The sequence below is a fragment of the Camelus bactrianus genome, chromosome 5 (assembly GCF_048773025.1).
Source record: "Camelus bactrianus isolate YW-2024 breed Bactrian camel chromosome 5, ASM4877302v1, whole genome shotgun sequence".
In the NCBI taxonomy this organism is placed as follows: domain Eukaryota; kingdom Metazoa; phylum Chordata; class Mammalia; order Artiodactyla; family Camelidae; genus Camelus; species Camelus bactrianus.
Genome location: NC_133543.1, coordinates 73,079,303 through 73,101,774, shown reverse-complemented (window position 1 = coordinate 73,101,774; position 22,472 = coordinate 73,079,303). Strand labels below are relative to the sequence as shown.

The following is a 22,472-nucleotide window of genomic DNA, read 5'->3' as shown; positions in this document are numbered from 1 at the left end:
ATATTAGAAAGGTATCTAACATGATTCCCATGTGTAGATTTTAGTATCACTGAAAAATACGAGCATAAGAAAAAGCAGCTCTAAGCAAAGCCAAAAGGTACTGAAAATAATAGAACAAACGTACTTTGAATGTTAAAAATCTTATATCTAGTTTAGTTGGTGAATTAGTTTGAGATATACGATTTTATTGCCTTTCATGGAAAGCCCTGATATTTTAAAATTAAGATTTGCCTAGACTTTATAAGAATAAATCCTGACCACCATCTAGTGCTTTCTGAAAAACCACTAAGTAATAGAATGACTACCACTGAGAAGTATTTCGCTTTATGGCAACTGCCTTTTCATTATTATTTTATGAGAGTTTGTCTAGATATTATGTATCCTTTACTATCTACATTTAATTCTTTTTAAAATGTTTCCTTCAGATGCCTGGGGTTTTGTCAGTTTCTTTGGCTCTTAATTAGATTTCAAACAGCAAATGATACCACTTTCCAAAAGTTCTTATTCACATAGGCTTGCCTCCAAAAACTATGACTAATGTAAGTTTTTAAATTTCTATTAAAACAAAAAAAAATTAAAAGGTATGTTTAGGGACTTATGAACACATCAACAATTATTTCATGAACACCATCAACAATTATTTCAAGTATAAGCTAGTTGGTATATGTCAAGGGTGAGAATTTAAATGCCAGTAAAACCTAACCATAAAGAAGGAATTTGATGAGAGCAGGCACATTTTAACTTCAGTTTTATGTTGAGGATCTGAGCCTGGTATGGACTTGTGTGTTCCATAAACTCTGAAATCACCAAGCTATGGAAGAGCAGCCTGTGCCAACGGTAACATGAAAAGGCAGAATCTTGGGCCTTTTCCTATTTTGCTTGTTGTTTGTTTTTGATGCATCTTAATACGAGCTCTAGACTGTGTCATTTATCAAGTGTGTTTCTGTCTGGAAAATAAGATTTGAATAACCACCTACTTATTTTCCATTGAAAAAAATGTTTTTCAGTTATGAACTATCTCAAACATGCTTATTTTTACTGATGATAATAGGAGCTGAAACTGGGGAAAATGTAAAACACAAGTGATCAATGAAGCCACTCCCATGATTATTATCTCAAGTTAAGTTATCGGAAAGAGAAGTCTTTACCGTCGTGGGAACTTGATCCACGGGTTTAGAGCTCCAGTTACGCTGAGATATTATTTTCATTGTGTTTGGCTCAGACAGAGAGAGGACCTCAGAGAAAAGTCAGAGCTGAGCCCAGAGGGAGAGCCGCAGAATTCGAGACGGTCCGCGCTGTAAAGGCCATTAGAGATCATCTAACCACCCTCCCGGGGCGGGAAAGAAAAACAAACCGGAGCAGTCTGACATTTATGACTCTTACCTGCGGCGCAGATCCTCGGCCACGGCTGCCCGGCAGCTGAACAAATAGGCTCGCAGCGATTTCAGCCGCTGCCGCAGCCGCACCACAGTGGCCAGCGGCTCGGCGTGTCCGTACAGCATGGGGTTTTCCTGCTGGATGTCGATCAGGGGCTCCTCGTACACATACTCCAGAAACTCCTTGGCCTGCTTGGACACCTACAAAAGAAAGTTCCTCCATCAGTGCCGGCAAACCACCCAGCCTTCCACACCTCCTCCAACTAGGAACCATGGCTTAACGATCAAAGTAATACTATTTTCAGAACACAGCCAAATGAAAAAGCCCACAATTTAACTAAACTAAAAAAAAATGTAGCTGTTCTTTTTCTCCTCCAGAAACTCAATTAGTAAAAGGAACCCGAAAAGAAACGGAATTGAAAGGAATTCATTCATTCTTATGTTGTTACATGAATACACAAATCTACATATGTGATAAAATGACACAGAACAGTATACCAATGTGAATTTCCTGTTTTTTTAAATATTGTACTATAGTTATTTAAGATATAACCAGTGACATAAAAAGAATCTGAAAAAATATGTATATGTATAACTGAATCACTTTGCTGTACACCTGAAACTAATACAACATTGTAAATCAACTGTACTTCAATAAAAACATGTTTTAAAAGATATAACCAGTGGTTAAAAGATACACAGAACCACTCTGTATTGTATTATCTATGCAACTTCCTATGAATGCATAATTATTTCAAAATAAAAAGAAAAAGAAAGGAATTTATTAAGACTCTTATAGCAATGCTGATTAAAAGCTATATACAGTGCATATATATGTATGTATATTTTATAATACTTTTTATAAGCAGCCATTTCAAAAAAAATAGGTAAACCATACACATATTACAAAATTCAAAAGGAATAAAAGGGTATCTCCAAAAAAAGAGGAAAAAAGATATTACATGTGGAACAATTTGCATAGAAAACAGGCTCAAATGCACACTTTAGTGAGGAGAAGAGTTGCTCTTATTAGAACAGCTCTGAGCTTGGGCTGATGCTGACCAGTATATCCATCCAACTCTATATTCACTTCTGGTCGTAAACGTCAAGAGTATGAGAGTTGACTTTAACATGTCATTGTCATCAGTAGAAATAAATAGTAGAAACACAATGCACCTGAGATATGGAGGGTGTAACTTAAATAATGCATAACCTATGGGTAGTTTGGAAGATCTTTGCAGACCAATTCACTGATACTGAGGATGTGGACTGGCTCAGTGACACACAGAGTTGGCTCTGTTTCTGTTTATGGAAGGTAAAACCTCTCCACAAGGTCTCCACCAAAACCTCTCCAGTACTGGGAGTAAGGCGGGAATTCAACATAAAACAAACAACTCCTCTCATTAAAAAGAAAACTGAAAATCTACTGTTTCATGCTCTAGGCTAGAAAAGTATTAATGAAGAAAAATAGAATACAGTCCCTACCTTCATGGGACTCAACATTGAGTATAAGAGACAAATATTTAAAACAAACAAAAAAAACATGTAACACACAGCCTGCCATCTACCGCAAAAGAAATATGGATGAGACTACTGGTCCCTTAAAGGAGGGAGACATCAAACGTGCTGGGAGAAGGGAGCTAGGGGCCAGGGCAGGGCCAGCAAAGCAGGTGACACTGGCTCAAGGTCTAGAAAGAGAACTGGAAATTCACTTAGTGGGCAAGGATGGGACAGAGGAGAGTACGACAAGGAGACACCGCCACGAAAACCTGTCAGTGTGTACATGTGATACACTAGATGTACGGCCATTGTATGTTGATTAAAAACACATGTTCATGAAAGTCAATATTCTCTTCTTTTCGTGGAAAGCTCATACAAAAGTTTATGTTCTTATAGAGATGCAAAAAAAAAAGCATCAGTTTTTTTTCTAATAAAAGTCATTTTTTCTCCTTATAAGCAATTTTGAGGTGCCTGTTTTGTTGTGTGATCCTTGGGGATCCCGCAGAGTTGAAGAGTTAGCGATAGTGAAGTTCACAGTCTCTGCCCATCCAGCTCACAAAGAGGCACCGAGAATTAGCCACAACCTTTGACTGCTTAACCAGATGGAAGTAACAGTGGACGGGGCTAAATAACGCATCCTTCTGAGGTCTAGAGACGCAGGTACGGACACGGCAGACACTATAGCTGGCACTCAGCAGTCTACCACAGGCAGGGCCCTGTCCTCATGCAGCACAGTTCAGCAGGGAAACATGGAATTGGACTCAAATGTTTTGTTTATCATGGTTAAATATTTGCTATATTTAAATACCTCAAATGAGGAAAAAAATGGACAGTGTTCTGGAAAATGAAGTAAAATCCACTTGAAACTGTTGCTGAAGAATGATGTATTGTACAATTCAATTAGTCTATTGAGCAGTGTTTATACTGAGCCAGGGCCCCGCTGAATTAGGTTAACAATGCTACCTTTTAGTAGGTGAACAGAAGGACAAAGGGCACTGGCCAGCCTCCCAGGTCTTAAAAGGCTTCTCTCTTCAGGTGGTACTTAAGCCCGAATGGAAAAAAAAAAAGTCTTTCACAGAGACAGTAAAAGCAGTGAGACAAATGGGACAGCAGCTACTGACATCAGCATTCACAAACTGAAATTACTAAAAACAAAAACAGAGCTGGTCTCAATAAGGCCTGAGGCACCACTTCGCAAAGTTATTAACTAGCGTTAAGAATACATAGCATATTGTGACCTCGGCTGCCCGAGTATGTGAACAAATAAATCCCTGCCATGCTGAGCCATTTTGGGCAGCAAGGATGAGCACGTGCTCAGTCTTTGAGGATCAACCACTTACACCGGTAAGGGAATTTTTGAGAGAACTCAAAATTTGGCATGAAATCCTACTTTTGCAAAATAGGGGAAAAGCGGTGTAAACACTGCTCTAAGTTCTAAAAGGTCCTCCCTATAGGTATGCACATTCAAGTCAAACTCAACTGTAACTAAAAAGCTTTTTTAAAAACATATAGGTACTTAGGGAAGGAAGCCAATGGTATTCTTAAGTGATGGAGCTTATGTGAGAGAAAGTGTCTTTCTTATTAGTGGAAATATTTCATGAGTTACATGTGAACGCCAAATATATTCCACCTCAGAGCTAGGAGCTACTTCTTGCCTACCAAATTACGAAAAACATCTAAAGGCGGCGTGCTGTTTCTGATGTGAAAACTCCGCTCCTAGGTGCAGATGGACAAACACAATACTCTTCTTTAGAAAAATGAATTATTTAGGTTGGCATTCTTCCCCATGATCCCACTCCATTCACATTAGAAACAATTTTTATAGGGTTGATCGTTCATTTTTCAAACCTATTGGCCTGTTAGTATTTTACTAAATAATATTTACTATTTATTAAAGTTATTAGTATTATTAATATAAACCAGTTTCTTTCTGTAGCTCTTTTAACTTAGAAGAGTTTAAGTTGTAAGAAGTCAATTCTATGACTGTGGTTTTATTGCAGTTTGTGAACTGGTTCTCTCTTCACAGCCCTGCAGTTTACACAAGTCAAGAGAGCTGAGGAGGAGGAGGTCCAGGTAGAAACAGGTCTCCTTCCCACTGAGTTGGAGAAAACAGCACAATCAGGTTACGATTATCTACAAACAGTGACCAATCTGCTACATACACATATGTATCTATGAATAAACACTTGTCATTTGATTTGAACATTAAGCATCACTGGTATAGATTTGAACATGATACCTCTTTTGTTATGCTGCTGACAGCCACCACTTAAAAATAAAATTCTCAAACGTTGTTCAGGTTTATGTAATTCTGAGAGGTTCTGGAACAGTGTCCTAGTATGTTTCCCCACAAAAATAGCCCTAGGTAAGAAAGCAATGGGGCAAAGGGAATGTGGTGACCATAGACAGCAATTTGGAGAGGACGATGACATGGTGGTGGTGGCGCCGAGGACCTTAGTTTTTGTTAAAGGAGGAAAATGTATTAGAATAAAACAGATGAGAACATAATCTTAGAATAACAGAAACTGGTACAGATAATCTAGTTCAGTTTTTCTCAACTTGTGTTCCAAGGAATACCAGTCATACAAAAAAGATGTTCTGAGGTCCAGCAAGAAATATGCCACATGGCACATTCCTCTCTTGGTGATTCAAAGTGCAGCACGTTAGCATATTAAAGCTCCGGGACATGGAGTACTGAGGAAAACCTGCTTCCCCCGGCTGCTTCCCCACCTATCTGACTGCAGACATGGCAGCTGTTTAACGTTGTGCAGGCTGCCTGGGGCGGTGGGGTGGGGTGGGATATGAAATTCAGCCTAGGCCCTGCTCACCCACCAGAGGAAAGGGCATCTTTCTCCACTATTACTCACATTTAACAGAAGAGAAAACTGACTCCAGAGAATGTAAATGACTTTATCTGGGGTCACCTCGTGGCAGAACTCGAGGCAAAACTCAGAAGTTGGGATACGCTGCTCTGTGCTTTTTTGCATTGTTTACATCCACAGTTCTTTTTATTTTTTAATAACTCTACCAAAAAATGTGTTCATCACTCTGTAAAAGAGGTGATTCCTGTCCCTGTCGTCCTTCCCTCTTCCCTAGTGAAACAGAAGGCAAGTGGGCTACAAATGGAGATGAACTGCATAGTTTAAGGTGGTGGTGCATTGGTGTGTGGGTTCCCATTTGACTCTAACTCTAAAACAAAAACTAAAGTCCAATAACACTTCATTTATCTAGCAGTCGTTTATTTGTATATGTTTACTGTCTTTCTTGAGATCTCGAGAAATTCATGAGACAGAAGATATGTCTCAAGGCCGAGAAGGGCAAGCACAGTAAGTGTTCAATAAATTCTCACTGAACAGATGAACGGGTACTTTACAATACTCTGGTCATAACTTTGAACCACACACTTCTAAGAGTCTGGTATTTGTTTCTAAGTTCACAACATATTTAGAGTTAATAAAGAGGGGAAGGACAGCTAGAGGCAATACAGGGACAACTGAGGTGACAACTGACACCCTGGTACCAAGGGAAGAAAGGCACTGGAAAGAAGATATAAGGTAAAAGCGAGCACTCAGCCCTGATGGAGGGTCATTTGGCCACATTCATCCAACTCACAAGTGCACACACCTACATCTAGGAAGTTACCTGCTGACAGCCTCACTCATGGATGAAAAGGCTTACATGCAGACATAGTAAACAATCTTATGGTTACCGGGGAAAAGGGGTGGGAAGGGATAAGTTTGGGAGTTTGAGATTTATAAATCTTAGCCACGATATATAAAACTGGATTTTAAAAAAGTTTCTGCTGTATAGCACAGGGAACTATGTTCAATATCCTGTAATAACCTTTAATGAAAGAAATATGAAAATGAATATATATGTATATGCATGGCTGGGACATTGTGCTGTACACCAGAAACTGACACATTGTAACTGATGGTACTTCAACTTAAAAAAATAATGTCTAAAGTTATTCATTGAATCACTCTCTATAATAGGTTGGAAAAGCCTTAATGTTCATCAAAACAAGGACAAGTTGGATAAACTGGTGTGTGTGTGTGTGTGTGTGTGTTAAATTCATGACGCAATATGGAATGGCTGTTAAAAAAAAAAAAAAGTCCAAGGAAGAGTTTTACGATCTAAATGGAATGTTTTCTAAGAGCAGCACGTATGCTATACATGCCCACTGCCATTTTTGTGTAAAAAAATCCGCCATGTACGTACAATATGCCTGGGAGGAGTAATCTGGCTGCCTGTGGGGAGAACAAGGTGGGTGGGAGAAAGAGGCAGAAGGAGATTTTCTAGGTACCTATGTCCTTTGTACTTTTGAATCTTGAAATTTGTGAAAATATCTTATGTTCAAAAAAAGAATAAAAGTACCGTAGTACAAGGCAATTTCTTTACAGAAAAAATAGCCTCCCATACTACATTAAACCACACTGAGGTTATTGACCACAGGACAGAACAATCGTATTTATAATCATAACTAGGAGGCATTAAAAAAGGTTAATTTCTAATATATATTTTCTTAAATAGAATATATGGTGCCACAGGACAGAATTTATGAAACAACAAAAATAATAGAATCACATTACTGAAAATTGGAAAATAAAGATTAGGAGAGAAGAAAAATAATCACCCATAATCTTACCACGGTAAAATAACCACTTCCTGCTTTTGGTAACGTTCCCTTCCAGTATTTTTTCCCATCTCTATTATGAAAAATCATGGCAAAAGTTTTAATAGGATCCATCCCAGCCATAACACTTCTTGGTCCTATTAAAACAGGCACTGTGGGCTAGTGGAGGAGGAATCAGGAGATCTTAAGTTTAATTACAATTTGTTCTCAAAATCTCCAAATGACTCTGAATAAGTGGTTTTTCCCATCAGCAAGCTGCTCTCCAGCTCTGCAAGGGCAATAGAGCCTGCCCTGAATGCCTCTCAAGATGAAGAGATAGGAAATAGCTTATGTAACGTGGAAAACCCCTAGTTAAATGGAATGTGAATATTCAGGCTAGGATACAAAAATATTTGTAAAAAGCACAATGGAGGAGTACTATTTAGGACGAGCCGAGTTTAAGTTTGAGTTCCTTACCATCTCTTTGTCACGCTTGGTATTTTTGAATTGGTGGGGTGGGAGGGTAGAGGGCAAGTTATCTTCAAAGAGAATTTCATTAGAAAATGGCTACAGAATTTGAGGATAGATAGGATTTAGCTGCTAGGTAATCCCAGAGCTCAATTCAATCTGCAGGATGTACACTGGAAAATAGATGAAATCCTGCTTTAAAAATAATTAGGGTTATTATTACTCTGGAGAGCAGACAAGGAAATGCTTAATGTGACAGATTTCATTCTGCTCTGCAAAACCATTTTTTCACTCTTTTAAGTGGATAGTCAAGCCAGTCACGTACTTGCAATTAAGGGAGCAGGCAGATCTAACAGAACAATGTCTGGTCTTGGAAACTGATAGGTCTGAATTGATCCTCACAATTAGGAACATTAAGTTAAATCCTGGCATCTGAGCAAAGACAGACAGACACTGGACTAAATGGAATATAGTTACTTAATGCCAGTGAGAGATGATCCAGATAAAATCGACCAGCTCTGTTCTTGCTCTAAAATCATCTCTGGTCCGCTGAGATCCTAGGAAGGAACGGTCTGACAAGGGGGAGTTTCCTCACGTGCAACATGGATGAAGTGAGGGACCTAATACCCTCATTACTTACCTATCTTCTCAAAATCAAACCTTGTTACTTGAATGACCACCACTGCAAAAGGTCTGCTTTAGAAAAAGACTTCAAGCATCACTGATGACTAAATTGGTTTGGATGGCCTCTAGCGATCGCTGCAAAAAGACCTGGATCTCCTCCATCTCAGGTCTCCACAGACCATGCCTGAGTTTTTCATTTTCCTCATCCAGTGCCACCTTTTCTGCTTTAGCTCCACTGACAGGCACGTATTCTGTGGGCAGGTGCCATCCGCCTACATCTGCAATGATCCTGGGGCCGTGACTGCCTCACTTACTCGCTCTCTACATACTTCTCGGCTGTCAAAGTCCTGCTCTAAGTAGATGAATCTAAACTGTTTAAAGCAAACTCAACTAGTGTTCTTTCCCTATAAATAAGTTTTTATCTAATACCACATGGCAAATATATTTATAGCCTCTATTCAGAGCGTTAAGTACAAGATGCAGAGGAGAGAATGATAACTCTGCCTGGCAGAGCGGAAGGAAAGAATCAGGAGAGGAAACGAGGTTTAAGCTGGGTTTAGGACTTGAATGAGGGCAAGAGGAAGACAAGAGGTGTGAAACAGCCTGGCAGGACTGGGGAATGGGCAGGAGTGTGATCTTCTGAAGAGACTCATGGGGGTGGGGATATAGTGGATGAAAGGGCTGGAAAGGCAGGGACTAGTGACCATAAAAGGTCTTTATGTTAGGCTGAGGGATTTGTTTTTACCTTACAGTCAATCATAGTAAAAGCTGGCATTAACTGAGCACTTACTATATTCCAGACACTGCACGAGGTGCTTTCTGTGAACTGTTCATTTAAGCAAACAGCACCTAATGAAGTAGGTACTATCGCTACTATTATCTCTATTCTAAATGTGAAGAAACTGAGACTAAGAGAGGGTGCAACAAGGTGAGAATAGTGCTTTTTGGAAATAATGTTGGGGCAAATTAGGACTTTTCTGAAATATTGTTGAGGCAAGACTTGAAGGCAGCAGGAAGCACAGTTAGGAAGCTACTGAATTCCTTCCCGTGAGTGATGCTGAGGAGCACGACCTCAGAGCTAAACGTCAGTGGTTGATTTCTGCTAACTGGGTAGGCAGGCCAGGTGCAGCAGAGGGGAGGGTCCAGGAAGCCTCCCAGCACTGTCGGTGGGACTGGTGGAGCCATGTGTCCTCAGAGGGACATCTGGTGAGGATGAGAAAGCCACTTTGGGGTGCCCCCCACAAAGTAAGTCTGTTGAGCCCACAGGACAGGCCTCACTCTTTCATTCAGTAGACCTTCCTGCTTACCTACTCTGAGCCAGGAACTGTGCTAAGACAGGTCCCCAGTGCCCAAGGCGCTCGCCTTTAGAGAGAAGACAAGTAAGCAGCTGGCTGTTATATAAACGTGAGGATAATGAAATAACAACTCGCATTCTTTAAGTGCTTATCACAGTCATTGAAAGAGTGCTTTTCTTGTATTATCCCAATTCACACATCTCTTTTAGGTAAATACACGAATTATAGTAAGAACACATGCTTATTTGGTACACACTTGGTGTGAGGTATTTTGTTTTCATGCACCAACCCATTTAACCGTCAGTAATCTTCTGAGTTATTATCGTCTTAATTTTACAGATGAGGAAACTGAAACACTGAGAGACGAAATAACTTGCCAGGGTTAGACAGCTAATAAGCGACAAAGCTAAGACTTGAACCCAGGCAGTCTGGGTTCATTTTACATATTAGGAAATGGAGGCTCAGAGAAGTTCAAGTAATTTGCCCAAACAAATCAAGCACCTAATTAGAAGTGGAGGTAGGATTTGGACAAACGCCTGTTGAGCAATAAGCTCCCCATATTAACCCTACAAAAGTGCAATTCTAGGGACCTATGTCGTGGTGGCATGGGGAGCCAGCAATGCACAAATGGGGGGCGGGGAGCATCAGAGGTCCCCCAAGGTGGACAAGCTTTCATCAGTTCTGGAACAAAGAGCAAGGACTCCCGAGATGGGTGAAAAAAACCTCTGGAGCACATGTGGAAAGATGATCTCTCAACAAGAGAAAGGGCTCTTCTTCCTCCCAATGTAGGAGGGAAAGCAGTAAGGATAGGTCCAAATGTAGACAGACTTGTAAGAATTCATATTCAAATCTCATAGCTTCAATTTTCTCCTTGAAGTAGGAGGCAAAGTCATATGCTGAGAAGAATGGGGATGAGGCACCTTGAAGACAATGATGTGGCTGGTTATTGGGTAGAACAGGAGACAGAGCTGCCCAGGGATGTACAAAAGGAAATAAGCCCACTGGCCACTCAGAATTGTCATGTTCATTTTAGACTTCAGAGATTACAGGTAGGTGTCAGCTACACGTTCCTTCCCTGCCTAACTTGCTCCTGGGTGATAGTTACAGAAAGCAAGTCTCAGACATCTATTAGCAAGGAAGTATAAGAACAGTCATTCAGCCTGTTTTTGTATGAAGCACCTTCTGTGGAAGATTCATTCAAGGAGGATGCGACAATTTTCTGGCAGAAGGATCACGAAAGCTTCAGATCAGATAACAGGATTCTCTATTGTGTGGCAGGACCCAGGACCACACAAGAATCCTAAGCTGAGAGTATTAGTCCAGTGAGGGGTTAGAGTTCCTGACTTGCCAAACTCGATTCCCTGGTTTATGCAAGGGTGGGAATGCTGTGTATGGAGCCAACCAGTTCACATATCTCGAAGACTACCAGGTTGAAAACTAAAGTTGAGATAAATACCATTAGGCAATGAAATCCACAGATCTCATTTTCAGCAGCAAAATTGGAGCTGGAGATAAAGTGGGAATCATCATCCTTAAAAACTAAAAACAGAGTTACCATATGATCCAGCAATCCCACTCCTGGGTATATATCTAAAAAAACTCTAATTCGAAAAGATACATGCAGCCCAATGTTCATAGCAGCACCATTTACAACAGACAAGACATGGAAGCAACCTAAATGTCCATCAACAGATGACTGGATAAAGAAATTTTGGTGTGTGTGTATATATAGAGAGAGATATAGATATAGATATAGATATAGATATAGATATAGATATATAATGGAATATTACTCAGCCAAAAAAAGAATGAAATAATGCCACTTGCAGCAACATGGATGGACCTAGAGATTATCATACTAAGTGAGGTAAATCAGACAAAGAAAGACAAATATCATACGGTATCACTTATACATGTAATCTAAAAAAAAAATGACACAAATGAACTTATTTACAAAACAGAAACAGTCTCACAGATACAGAAAGCAAACTAATGGTTACCAAAGGGGAAAGAGGGGGTTGGGATTAGAAGGTACAAACTACTTTATACAGAAAAGATAAACAAGGTCCTACTGTACAGCACAGGGAACTATATTCAAAAGCTTATAATAACCTATAATGGAAAAGAATATATATATGCACATATATATAAAACTGAATCACCATGTTGTACACCAGAAACTAACACAACATTGTAAATCAACTATACTTTAATAATAATAATAATAATAATAAACACTACCATATGACCCAGAAAAAAAAAATGTGGGAATCATTAGTGTGTGAGTCCTGGGTTAAAACCACAGAAAGGAGGGAAATGATGCAACAGCAAGTGTATAAAGTGGGAGAAGAGCATAAAATTGTAACTTTTATGAGACTTCTTAATCAAGCTTCAAATTCTTACAGCATTATCTTTAGAATCCACGTGACAACACGTAAACACCCAAATCATGATTATGAAGTGAACCCAGCTTTTGTACCTACCTTGTATTTTGAAGTATCCCAGTTGTGGACTATGCGCGCCGGGATGAGAAAGCTGTCGTCCACGTGGCAGCTGCTGCAGTAATACCACCCACTGTAGTTGCACACCTTGGCTTTCCCGTTGGAAAGACCGATGGATCGCTGGCATCCTGGGCAAGGCAAAAGAAAAAGTCTGTGATGGCTGTTCAAATACCACAGAACGAAGTTACACAATCCTCAAGTGAAAGGGAAGTCTACAACAGGGACGAAACTGCAGAGAACATGTGTATAGACATGTCCCCTTCTTCCTAGCTTGACAGCTTCACCCCTTCGTGTCCTGGGGGACTGCTGACCCTGTTGCTCTGTTCCTGGTCTCTGATTCCAGCTCTTCAGCACCTGGCTGCCAGAGATCAGTCTTCAGAGCCAAGCCCCTTTCATCTCCTCTCTTCCCTCCTCAGAAGCTCTACTTCCACCAGGCACTCGGCTGGGGGCTTCTCATACAGGATCTTATTTAACCTGCACATCATCTCTATGACGAAGATATCATCAGCCCTATTTTACAGAAGAATAAACTAAGGTTTAGCCAGGCTATGTATTTTGTCTTGAGGTCACCCAGACAGTATGAGATGGAGTCTGGATTTGACTCTAAGCTTGTCTGACTCTAAAATGATCCTAAAACCTGATATGTAACCTTCCTTTGCTTACAAAACCAATAAAAGGAATGTATCCTTTGTTTGATTGGCCCCGTATCTCCTTCCCAACCACCTACTCCTACTGCTCTCCATGGGAATATTACCTCTGTGTTCCAGTCAGAGAACTCTCCTCACTGTGCCCCATATAAACACAGCATGCTCACTCCACCCCCACCCCGTATCTTGGCATGAATGATTTCTCCTTACAAGACACCCTCTGCTCTGACTTCTGCTTTACCAAATCCTGAAGAGTACTGTCAGGGGACCTGGGAATAATCGTGGCCCTGCCAAAAAGAAGCCATTACTCTCTTTTAGATAGGAGGAACTACCTTCTACTGATGAGAAAAGAAATTCTGCCACAATCAGCCTAAAGGACAAGCATCTAGAAGAGGTAATCACGGTAATACAAACAGCATCATTTTTCTGACATTTCTCACCTACCGCTTTCATTTTAGAAATCCTTCCTTGTGGCCCAGTACATGGTTGGATGCCAAGAACTATACTGACCAAGGAAATCTCACATGAAGCCTATTTCATGATACGGGTACAAAATAGACTACTCAATAATAATAGTGATAATAATATAGTGATCAGTGTTGCACCCCATTTCCATTAGAAGGAGCTCAAACATGTTTAATTAACAAATTGCCAACCTAAGAAGATACTTATCACATGAACTTCATAAACAGAAGTACATAAAATTCATAGAAATTTCTCATCACATAAAAAATGGCATCAAACAACAAGTGTATGCTGTATAGTACAGGGAACTATGTTCAATGTCTTGCAGTAACTTAACTTATGGTGAAAAAGAATATGAAAATGAATATATGTAAGTTCCTATATGACTGAAGTATTGTGCTGTATACCAGAAATCGATACATTGTAAACTGACTATACTTCAACAAAAATTTTTAAATAACCAGCCAAACAAAATGGCATCAGTAATCAAGCCATTTCACGGTACACCCTTCAGAAAGAGAATTAGAGCCTATTGTTTTTAATTATGAGAGGTGTTGAAAGATGAGGAGTAAATGTATTGGTATTACGCTCCAAGAGCTGAATACTCTCCTTCCTAGAAAACCTATTTCTTTACTGTTGAGTAGCAACAGAATGACAACAAGCTCCTGTTTTTCAGACGAGCAAAGGAATGGGATGTGTGTGAAAGGTTAAGGAAGAACCAAGCACACCTGCTGCTTCGCTTGGACCTGGGAGGTGCTGTCCCCTTCAACAGGCTGTGAACAGCAGGGTGCTATCTGCTCACTCGGCATGTAGTGCACGTCTCCTTAAACTGTGGTGCTTTTTCATGTCCTTGTGTGGCCAGAACCACAGTAAACTCTTTAGATCTATTTTTTTTTCATCCTCAGCACTTAACATAGAGCTTTACACATCAATAAATGTTTATGTTAAAGGGATGATAAACTGAATATTATTTGGCACACAAAACCCTCATGCATATAAAGAGATTTTAATTTCCCATGGCTATTCTGGAACTGATCCTTCTGACCTGGTCACCTGCCTCTTGAAAAAGCTTACTTTCATTCATATCCCATTTTAAGAATTAGACATTAAACATGTTCATATATGGACTGTGAAACAGAGGTGAATGGAACTTGGCACATTCTAGACACTATGACACTGCTGTTCCCCAAAATTAGTAGACAGTCAAATTAACACTGAAATGACAATGAATAGAATTCAGTCTTCCCAAATGATTTAGAAAGATGAGCGTGATCTTGTAGAAATTCAGGATCGTTACAGTTGAAACTCTCACCATAAAACACTGCGAAAATACATTTAAGATATTTTAGCTTTTGGGTTGTTTGAATTTTGGATATAATAAACATCAGTAAGCATCTGCTGAGTATTTGTAAATGCTTTAGTAGGTCCTACTAGGTTTATTAGTCTATAATTTTTAATGACTTTATTATAACCTCCTAGATACAACATACATAGGCAATATTAAAATACCAAATGCACATTTTAAGAAAGCATATAGCCTACAAATGTGTATATTAACCAGACACACAGGTCCAAAGCCTAACATGCTGAAGGTTCAACCAAATAAGCTAAACATCCTCACCACTTTACACAGGTCTCCAGGCTTATGAAAGAGAGAAAGGCCGAGAGACATGGCTGGGATTCATGCCTATTTCAGTTGAGACAGAAGCAGTAGCACACTAACTCCTACCTCTAGTCCTTGGGTTGTCTTTGCCTTCTAACTTATTTAAAACCATGCTCTCCTGCTCCTTATGCTGAAATCACCCTCTGAAAACGAATAAAGGAAAACCTCATTCAAAATGGAGGCAGGAAGGCCTGAAGGGGGAGCTCTTAGGCACATTCATCACTTGTAGCAGCTTACTTTACATAGCCCAGCAGGAAGAAGGAAGATTTTCTCCTGGCCCAGCAACAGCCCAGCCAATGAGAAGCCACCACAACCCCACTCACTCACTCTCCTCCAATGAACTTTCCTTCAAAACTGCCCCTTCCGACTTTCCCCTTCCCTCTGTAATACAACTGCTGCTCTCCTTTGTTCTCCATACTTGCCTATGGTTCACTGCAGTTTGCATGTCCCAAATTGCAATTCTTCTATTATTCCCAAATAAACTCGATTTTGCTCACTAAACTATTTTCCTTTTTTTGTTTTAAAGGTTGACAAGCTTTAATGACTCAGAAGAAGGTTTCAACCTATCCCCATGCTCAGGAGTGTTCTGGATACATGGTGTGTAGACAACAAACACAAGCCGGGAGTCAGGAAGCCTGCTCTTGCCTCTACACAGCCAGCCCCGCCCACCAAACTCTTTAGGCCTGCTTTCCCCACCGCAAAAGAAAGGAGTTAGCCTAAGCCGGTGGTTTGCCAAATTCAGTGAGCATCAGAATTTTCTGGAGATGTTTGTGAAAAATGTAGTCCCTCTTTGCACAGCTGGCCCCAGAGATTTTGATTCTGTAAATCTAGGGTAGGGCCCAGGGACCTGGGTTTCTTCCCACCCACCCACCCACGCACCACCAGAGGCTGTGGTGAGTGAAAGCAGAGGATTGCTCCCTGGTTCCCAGGTGATGGCAGAGGTCCCTCCACCCTCTAGAATTCGGACTCTACTCAAGTGCAGAGGGTGGGCAGACAACTCAGTGAAAAGTTCATAATTTGTCACACAGTTTAATTTCTAGGCTTCCAAAATCAACTGTTCAGGTTCTTAGTCAATTTTCAAAAACTTACTATGTAGAAACAACCTGCGTTCATTTTACCATTTTTCCAGAGCATTCACTGTCCCCACAGGGAAGCACCTTATTCGACTTAGAGAGAATTAAAACTTTTAATCTCCAAATCCAATGTATTTGACATCTAAAGAAGAGAAGATGGTCAGGAAAGACTATTAGAGGCCTGTTAGTAGATTCATTTTCTAAAAACCAACACAAATCATTTATTTGAAGAAGGAAACGTTCTTTCAATTAACTGCAAGGTTTCCTTCTTTAATATCCTACTAGAAAATCTTGGACAAAAAATGTCTGAAACAATTCCTCATAAAGATACACAGTCTGGGATTTCACTTTATCATTGTGAGGTTTTCAACAGGAGGGGGGAAATGTGTTTTCTTAATAATGATGGTTAGAAAAACACATTTTTTTGGAGGATGCCAAAACTGGACTCTCACAACTGACATCATGAGGAGAAAAATAGAGCCACGAAGGAGAGACGAAAAATAATTAATTAAAATAACTAATTAGAACTTATTTACATATTATATTTTCATGTACTTTCAAACAGACTTTTCAACAACGTTTCTAAATTAAAAGGCATTTGTAGTAAGGAACACTCCACATGTTGGATCAAAGCAAATACATTCTTCCCAGTCTCTTTTTGAAACTTTTCAGAGTGTGTTCAATTCACAGGAACAAAAAACTATCTCACAAGGGAACCCACTGGCCTTTTTTTTTTTTTTATTGCTTCCCACCCCACTTCAAATCTTTAATGAAGACAAGGTCTGAAGAGCTTAGCTTCCCTTCTGATACACTTTAGGAAACAAATGTCACCATTTAAACAAAATCCTATTTGCCGCATGTACAGTCCATTTCCCAAGTAGTCTCTCACTAAAGACACCCAAAAGAATCTGTTGCTGGGGGGCTGAAGCAGAAATGTTGGCAGAATTCTCCACAAAGGCAGTCTTTCTTCTAATAAGTGTACCTAGTTGGCTCGACTGGCTGCAATGAGGTGCCACTGAAGCTTGAGGAGAAGCCAACCACCTTCTCTCTATGTCCTGGCTGCTGACTGCAGCTCTCCTCCCCTGGGCCAGCAGGTGGAAAATCCATGGGCACAAGAGAAAAATAGCAAGGGCTGTGGCTGGATCCAGGTGATTCTCTCTCACTAAGGAAAGAACTTGCCCAATGCTTTCTAAGTGTGGCCAGTCACGCTACCTCCTTCGCCGCAGCTGGTGAGGTAAATCCAGTATTTTCTATTTAGAAGGTAGAAATGCTCTAGGAAAGGAACAGGGGCAAATAGAAGGGAAGGTGCCTTTGTAAAAGGGAGGAAAGGAGATAGTGAGATTTTCATTTGCTCTGTGAAGAGAAAAAATAAGACTGGCAAGTTGCATACCCTCTTTTACTGTGCACACAAGGGGTAAGGAGCAATGGCCACAGGAGAGGGTAGCTAGGGAACACCCAGTCCCTGCCTCCTCCCTCCCACTCGGTGATCTGGTGCGCGATAGTGTGCTATGGTGAGCACTGGGTAAATGATAATTGAAGGCCTGGAGCCCAATCAGATGCTCTAGAGATCAGATTTTCCAAAATGGAGGAAAACAGAAATGGGGGTTCAATGATCTATTGTTTTACAAGAATTAGGGGGAAAAAGTCATGAAGAACTTAACTTTCCTAGCTTACAGTCTATAACCACTGGCTCATTAAGCAAATGTTGTTGAATATGTACTTTTTAAAATAAGCTGTCACATTGGGCATACAGCAGGAAATTCTCTTCAGTGAGCCTAGGGTTAGCACAGAGCTGGGCACGGTGTTTAAACAAGGGATTGCTGGACACAGGGCAGAAGCAATTTTTGCAATATAGCTGTGGTATCCACTAAGGGAAATTGAAGCAAAGCAAACCTGGGCCCCAGACTTGCTTGCATCGTCCACTAGAAGGGGACAGAGCTGGCAGGTGAGACTGAGCACACGTGTGTTCACAAGCCAACACAGGTGGAACTAAGGCTGCAGAATTCTACATAACTGTAGTAACTACATGGGAATAGAAAGAGGGCAAGGGTACGGGATACTGAGAAACACCTACTTAGAAATAAGTGATCTAAAACTTTCCCTATCAAGCATTCGAGTTACTCTGTGTCTTTGGGACCAGGTGGTGACTCATAAAGTAGGAGACACCTACTTAGTCATAAATCAATTAAGACATGAAATATTTGGATTAGAGAATCAGGCACATGAAAACAAATGCCTCTGAGGATGCATTTTGTCTGTTATAAGGAAAACAGTATCCACAAGCATCTCAAATGAAACTAAAGGAACAAAAGGGGAAATTAAGAAAAAGCAATTGTGTCCCATCTCTAATTGCTAATATGAATAGTATGGCACGTGGCTGGTAGCCCCTTTGTTTGGTATACAGACTCACTTTAGATGGCAATACTTCAAAATTATTTTCTCCATGAGGTTTTAAGTCCTCTAGTAGTGAATTCTCTTCACAGGGGATGAAAACTCCATGGTTGGGAGGGAATACACATACTCAAATACAATCCTGAAATGTACTGACTGGTTGTTTCCAAAGCTATACTGAAATTCATTTCTGTTCGTTAGGAAAGCATTTTTTTCTGGTGGGCTTCATATTATGTTTGTCTATAAGTGGCTTTCATGGCAGTGAGAGACTGTAAAGAGAAACTGTCACTCATTGTTGGCCAAAACTTTGACTCAAAAAGTTGGGCTACACAGTTGGAGGGCTGACACACGTCAAAAATGTAACACTTGGAAGGAAACTGTTGTTACTGTGGCTGACACACATTTAGGATAATTTAAGCTGGCACTTGTAGAATGGACTGTAGCTGTTGCTAGGACAGCTATGTCCTTAAGAACATAACAGAAGTAAGTAACGCCTTTTGAAACAGATGCACCTAGCTAAAGAATTTTCCTTTCAACACAGCAAGATGGCAAATATTATGCTTGTAAAGTATGAGCACCATGCCTGGATACAGGGAGTATTCAGTATTCAGTACACATTATATCTAGAGAGACAGACAGAGGAAACAGACTAACAGACATCAGCTGTCCAAGACAGAGGTCATCTATGAAGTATAATCACGTGTTACTTGCATTATACTTGCAAGATTAAGGCAGCCAAAGAACGATCTTTAAAAAGCCTAATCCGAATACTAAATGGTTTAAAATTTAAAGTATTCTACAAGCTGTTAGGTGACGTTTTGTTTTTTTTTTTTGCAATGAATATTTAAATTGGTTACAAAACAAAAACAGACTCACAGATATAGATAACAAATATATGGTTACCAAAGGGGAAGGCAGGGAGGGATAAATTAGGAGTCTGGGATTAACAGATACACATTCCCATATATAAAACAGATAAATAACAGGGATTTACTGCATAGCACAGGGAACTATATTCAATATCTTGTAACAACCTACAATGGAAAAGAATTTTTAAAAAAGAATATAGATATATATGTATAACTGAATCACTTTGCTGTATACCTGAAATGAACACAATATTATACTTCAATTTAAAAATTATACTTCAACCAATTACATTTTAATTTAAAATTTTTTCATTGGTAAGTCAGTTTCGGTTTGTATGTTGTAGTAACAGTGCTAGAGGTACTATATTTAACAAAGAAATGAAGTGAAAAAATCACATCAGGTAATTCTGCTGATTGAAAATACAGGTAGCACGCCTGGGAGGCCCACAGATCTGTCTCTTGCTTCAGTGATTTCAGATGGAACAGGCCCCGGGACACCCCTTCTTCCTGCCTCTGACCACCCTCCTACTCCTCTTCTAGTCACAACCTCCACGATCATTTCCTTGCCATCCTCTGCCTCCAGGACCAGCTGACACCGTTTTTTGTGGCTAGCTCCTTACTGCCGACCAGATTTGTCAGAATTTTTCCAGCAAGGCGGAGGCCGCCGACAACTGCCTGGTCAACCATCTGCGGGCCTCCTGCACCCACCTCTCTCTGGGCGTCTATTTCTGCTGCGACACTGTGGCTCTGGAGGATATGGACCACTCCTTCCGTGAGTTGGCTCAGGAGAAGCACAGGGCACTGAGTGTCAGCTGAAGGTGCAAAATTAGCGTGGCAGCTGCACCCTCCTCCAGGACATGCAAGGGCTCTCCCAGGATGCGTGGAGTGAGACTCTGGTGGAGAAGACCCTGTGTCAGGTCCTGCGGGATCTGCATACCCTGGGTTCTTCCCGCACTGACTTCCAACTCTGTGACGTCCTGGAGAGCCATTCCCTAGATGAGGAGGTGAAACCCATCAAGAAGATGGGCTGCACGTGACTAACCTCGCAGACTGGGCCAGGTGAGACGGTTTAGAAGGCTCACCCTCCAGCAGGACTAAAAGCCCCCAGAGCCCAGTGGACTTTGAGGGATTGGTGTCAGGATTTCTGCCCCCTGCAGCCACTAGGCAGTTTTTTGTTGTTTTTTTTTTTAAACCACCCTGGAGCCCTCCCCTGAACTGTGGACCAAACGGAAACAATAAAGCTTTTTGCAGCCAAAAAAAAAAAAAAAAAGAGAGAAAGAAAAGAAAAAAGCTAAAGATTTTCTACCCTTGCTAAACTCTATAATGTTTATTTGTTTAATCTCATGGAATGTTGTTATTAAGATTATAAATCATATGAAATAAATTAATAAATACAAAGTAGGTTCCAACTCAAGTTGAGAAGTCTCAAGATTTATTGGTCTTTCAGGGAAACAATGATTGAGAGCTTAGAGTCAATATTTAGTCAAAATTTATCTTGAAAGGCAATAAATCTTGATTTTTGCTAAGGCAAGTAAGTAAATATGTGCACTGTTAGAGAGATTCTGACTGCTTTTCTATCTACTAAATAGCTACATTGAGTTACAAATATAATGATCTGTGACATAGATTTTCATTTCCAAAGAAATGTTTTAAGTTGTTGAGTTACTTTTCACCTTTCTTATGATAAGATGCTTCAACATCAGCATTTATAGTAGTGTAGGATAAGAAAAGTTATGGAGTATAGAATAATGAAATGTTATAAATTCAGCATCTAGTATATTTAAATCAGTCTAAATTTAGTATTTTTTATACTTGCTTTCCTCTTAATTTCTCATTAACTTCCATGCCTGCCTGCTCTTTTCCTAAAGACTTTTACGAAAATGGCAAGAAATTTAAAATGGAAACAATAAATAAATAGGCAAATGGATGAACAAATACATCGTAACTACTAGATGCCAGGCTTTATTATAAGCACTTTACACACACATTCCTTTAATTCTCTTATCATTGGATGAGGCAAGTATTATCCCTATTTTACAGATGAAGAAATTGGGACAGAAGATGATACAGTAATTCTACCCACGGCTGTGCCTCTAGTAAAAAAGGCAGGACCTAAATGAAGTGGCTGATAGGGCACTTCATAAGCAAAATCAATGAACTATATAGGTGAATTTCCACGTAGCCATCTCCACATGGAAGATATCTCCAAAATTGTCTCCTTGTGGATGACAATACAACAAGCACAAAAAATATGAGTTAATTATACGAAAGAACGTGACTTAGTTCATCAGTGCCTCCATTGGACCCCACAAGCATTAGCATCTCCTCTGAATATGAAGGGTGAAGGGGAGACAAGATTACAGATCTGTGAGGTGGGAAGCAGAAGACAGTAAGAGGTGAGAAAGGAAGAAGCAGCAGTCACTCTAATTGTGGAGATCGAGGAGGGCTGTGTAGACATAGGGGCATTTGAGCTGGGCCTTGAAGAAAAAAGATTGTGGAAAAGGAAGGCTCAAGTCAGAAAAATGGAGCTTGTTTGGAAAACACTGACGATTCTTGTCTGAAGCTCACTGTAAGTGGAGGGGTTTTGGGAAAAGAGCTTGGAACGATAACCTGAAGCTAGAACATAAGAATGCTGAATGCTCAGGAGAGGAGTCCTTCCTAATCAATACAGGATTAGCATTAATGAGTAAGACAGAGGGACAGTAGAGCTGTTAGAAGCAGACAGCAACACGAGCTTTGCAAAGATTAACTGGCAAGAAAACACTGGAAGGAGAGAGAACTAGGCTCTGTAATAAGTTATTTCACCAGTCTGAGCTTCAGTGGGCAGTGGGCTTGGGAGCAGGAAGGGGGAAAAAGAAGGTGATACTGCGGAAATAAAATGCAAATAATCGGGTAGCTGACTCACGGGGAAAGCACGGCACAGGGATGGTCAGAGACGGTCAGAAATGCCCATGAGAAACCTACCAGTCAGAAGGGGCAGATGGT

The 22,472-nt window shown here is 40.3% G+C and overlaps 1 protein-coding gene across 6 annotated transcripts in view; it reads right to left on the bottom strand.

Moving 5' to 3' along the window:
* The window catches only part of PLEKHM3 (pleckstrin homology domain containing M3), a 164,000-nt gene that overhangs the window by 84,493 nt on the left and 57,035 nt on the right, over nucleotides 1-22,472 (bottom strand). For all 6 annotated transcript variants that reach the window (XR_006726754.2, XR_006726753.2, XM_010960093.3 and 3 more), the window contains exons 4-5: nucleotides 12,362-12,507; nucleotides 1,384-1,577 (exon numbers count right to left, since the gene is read on the bottom strand). Coding sequence is in view for 4 of the 6 variants with exons in the window: in XM_010960093.3 (XP_010958395.1) it covers nucleotides 1,384-1,577; nucleotides 12,362-12,507 (340 nt within the window). In the remaining 2 variants the exon portion in view is untranslated. The remainder of the gene's footprint in view (nucleotides 1-1,383; nucleotides 1,578-12,361; nucleotides 12,508-22,472) is intronic.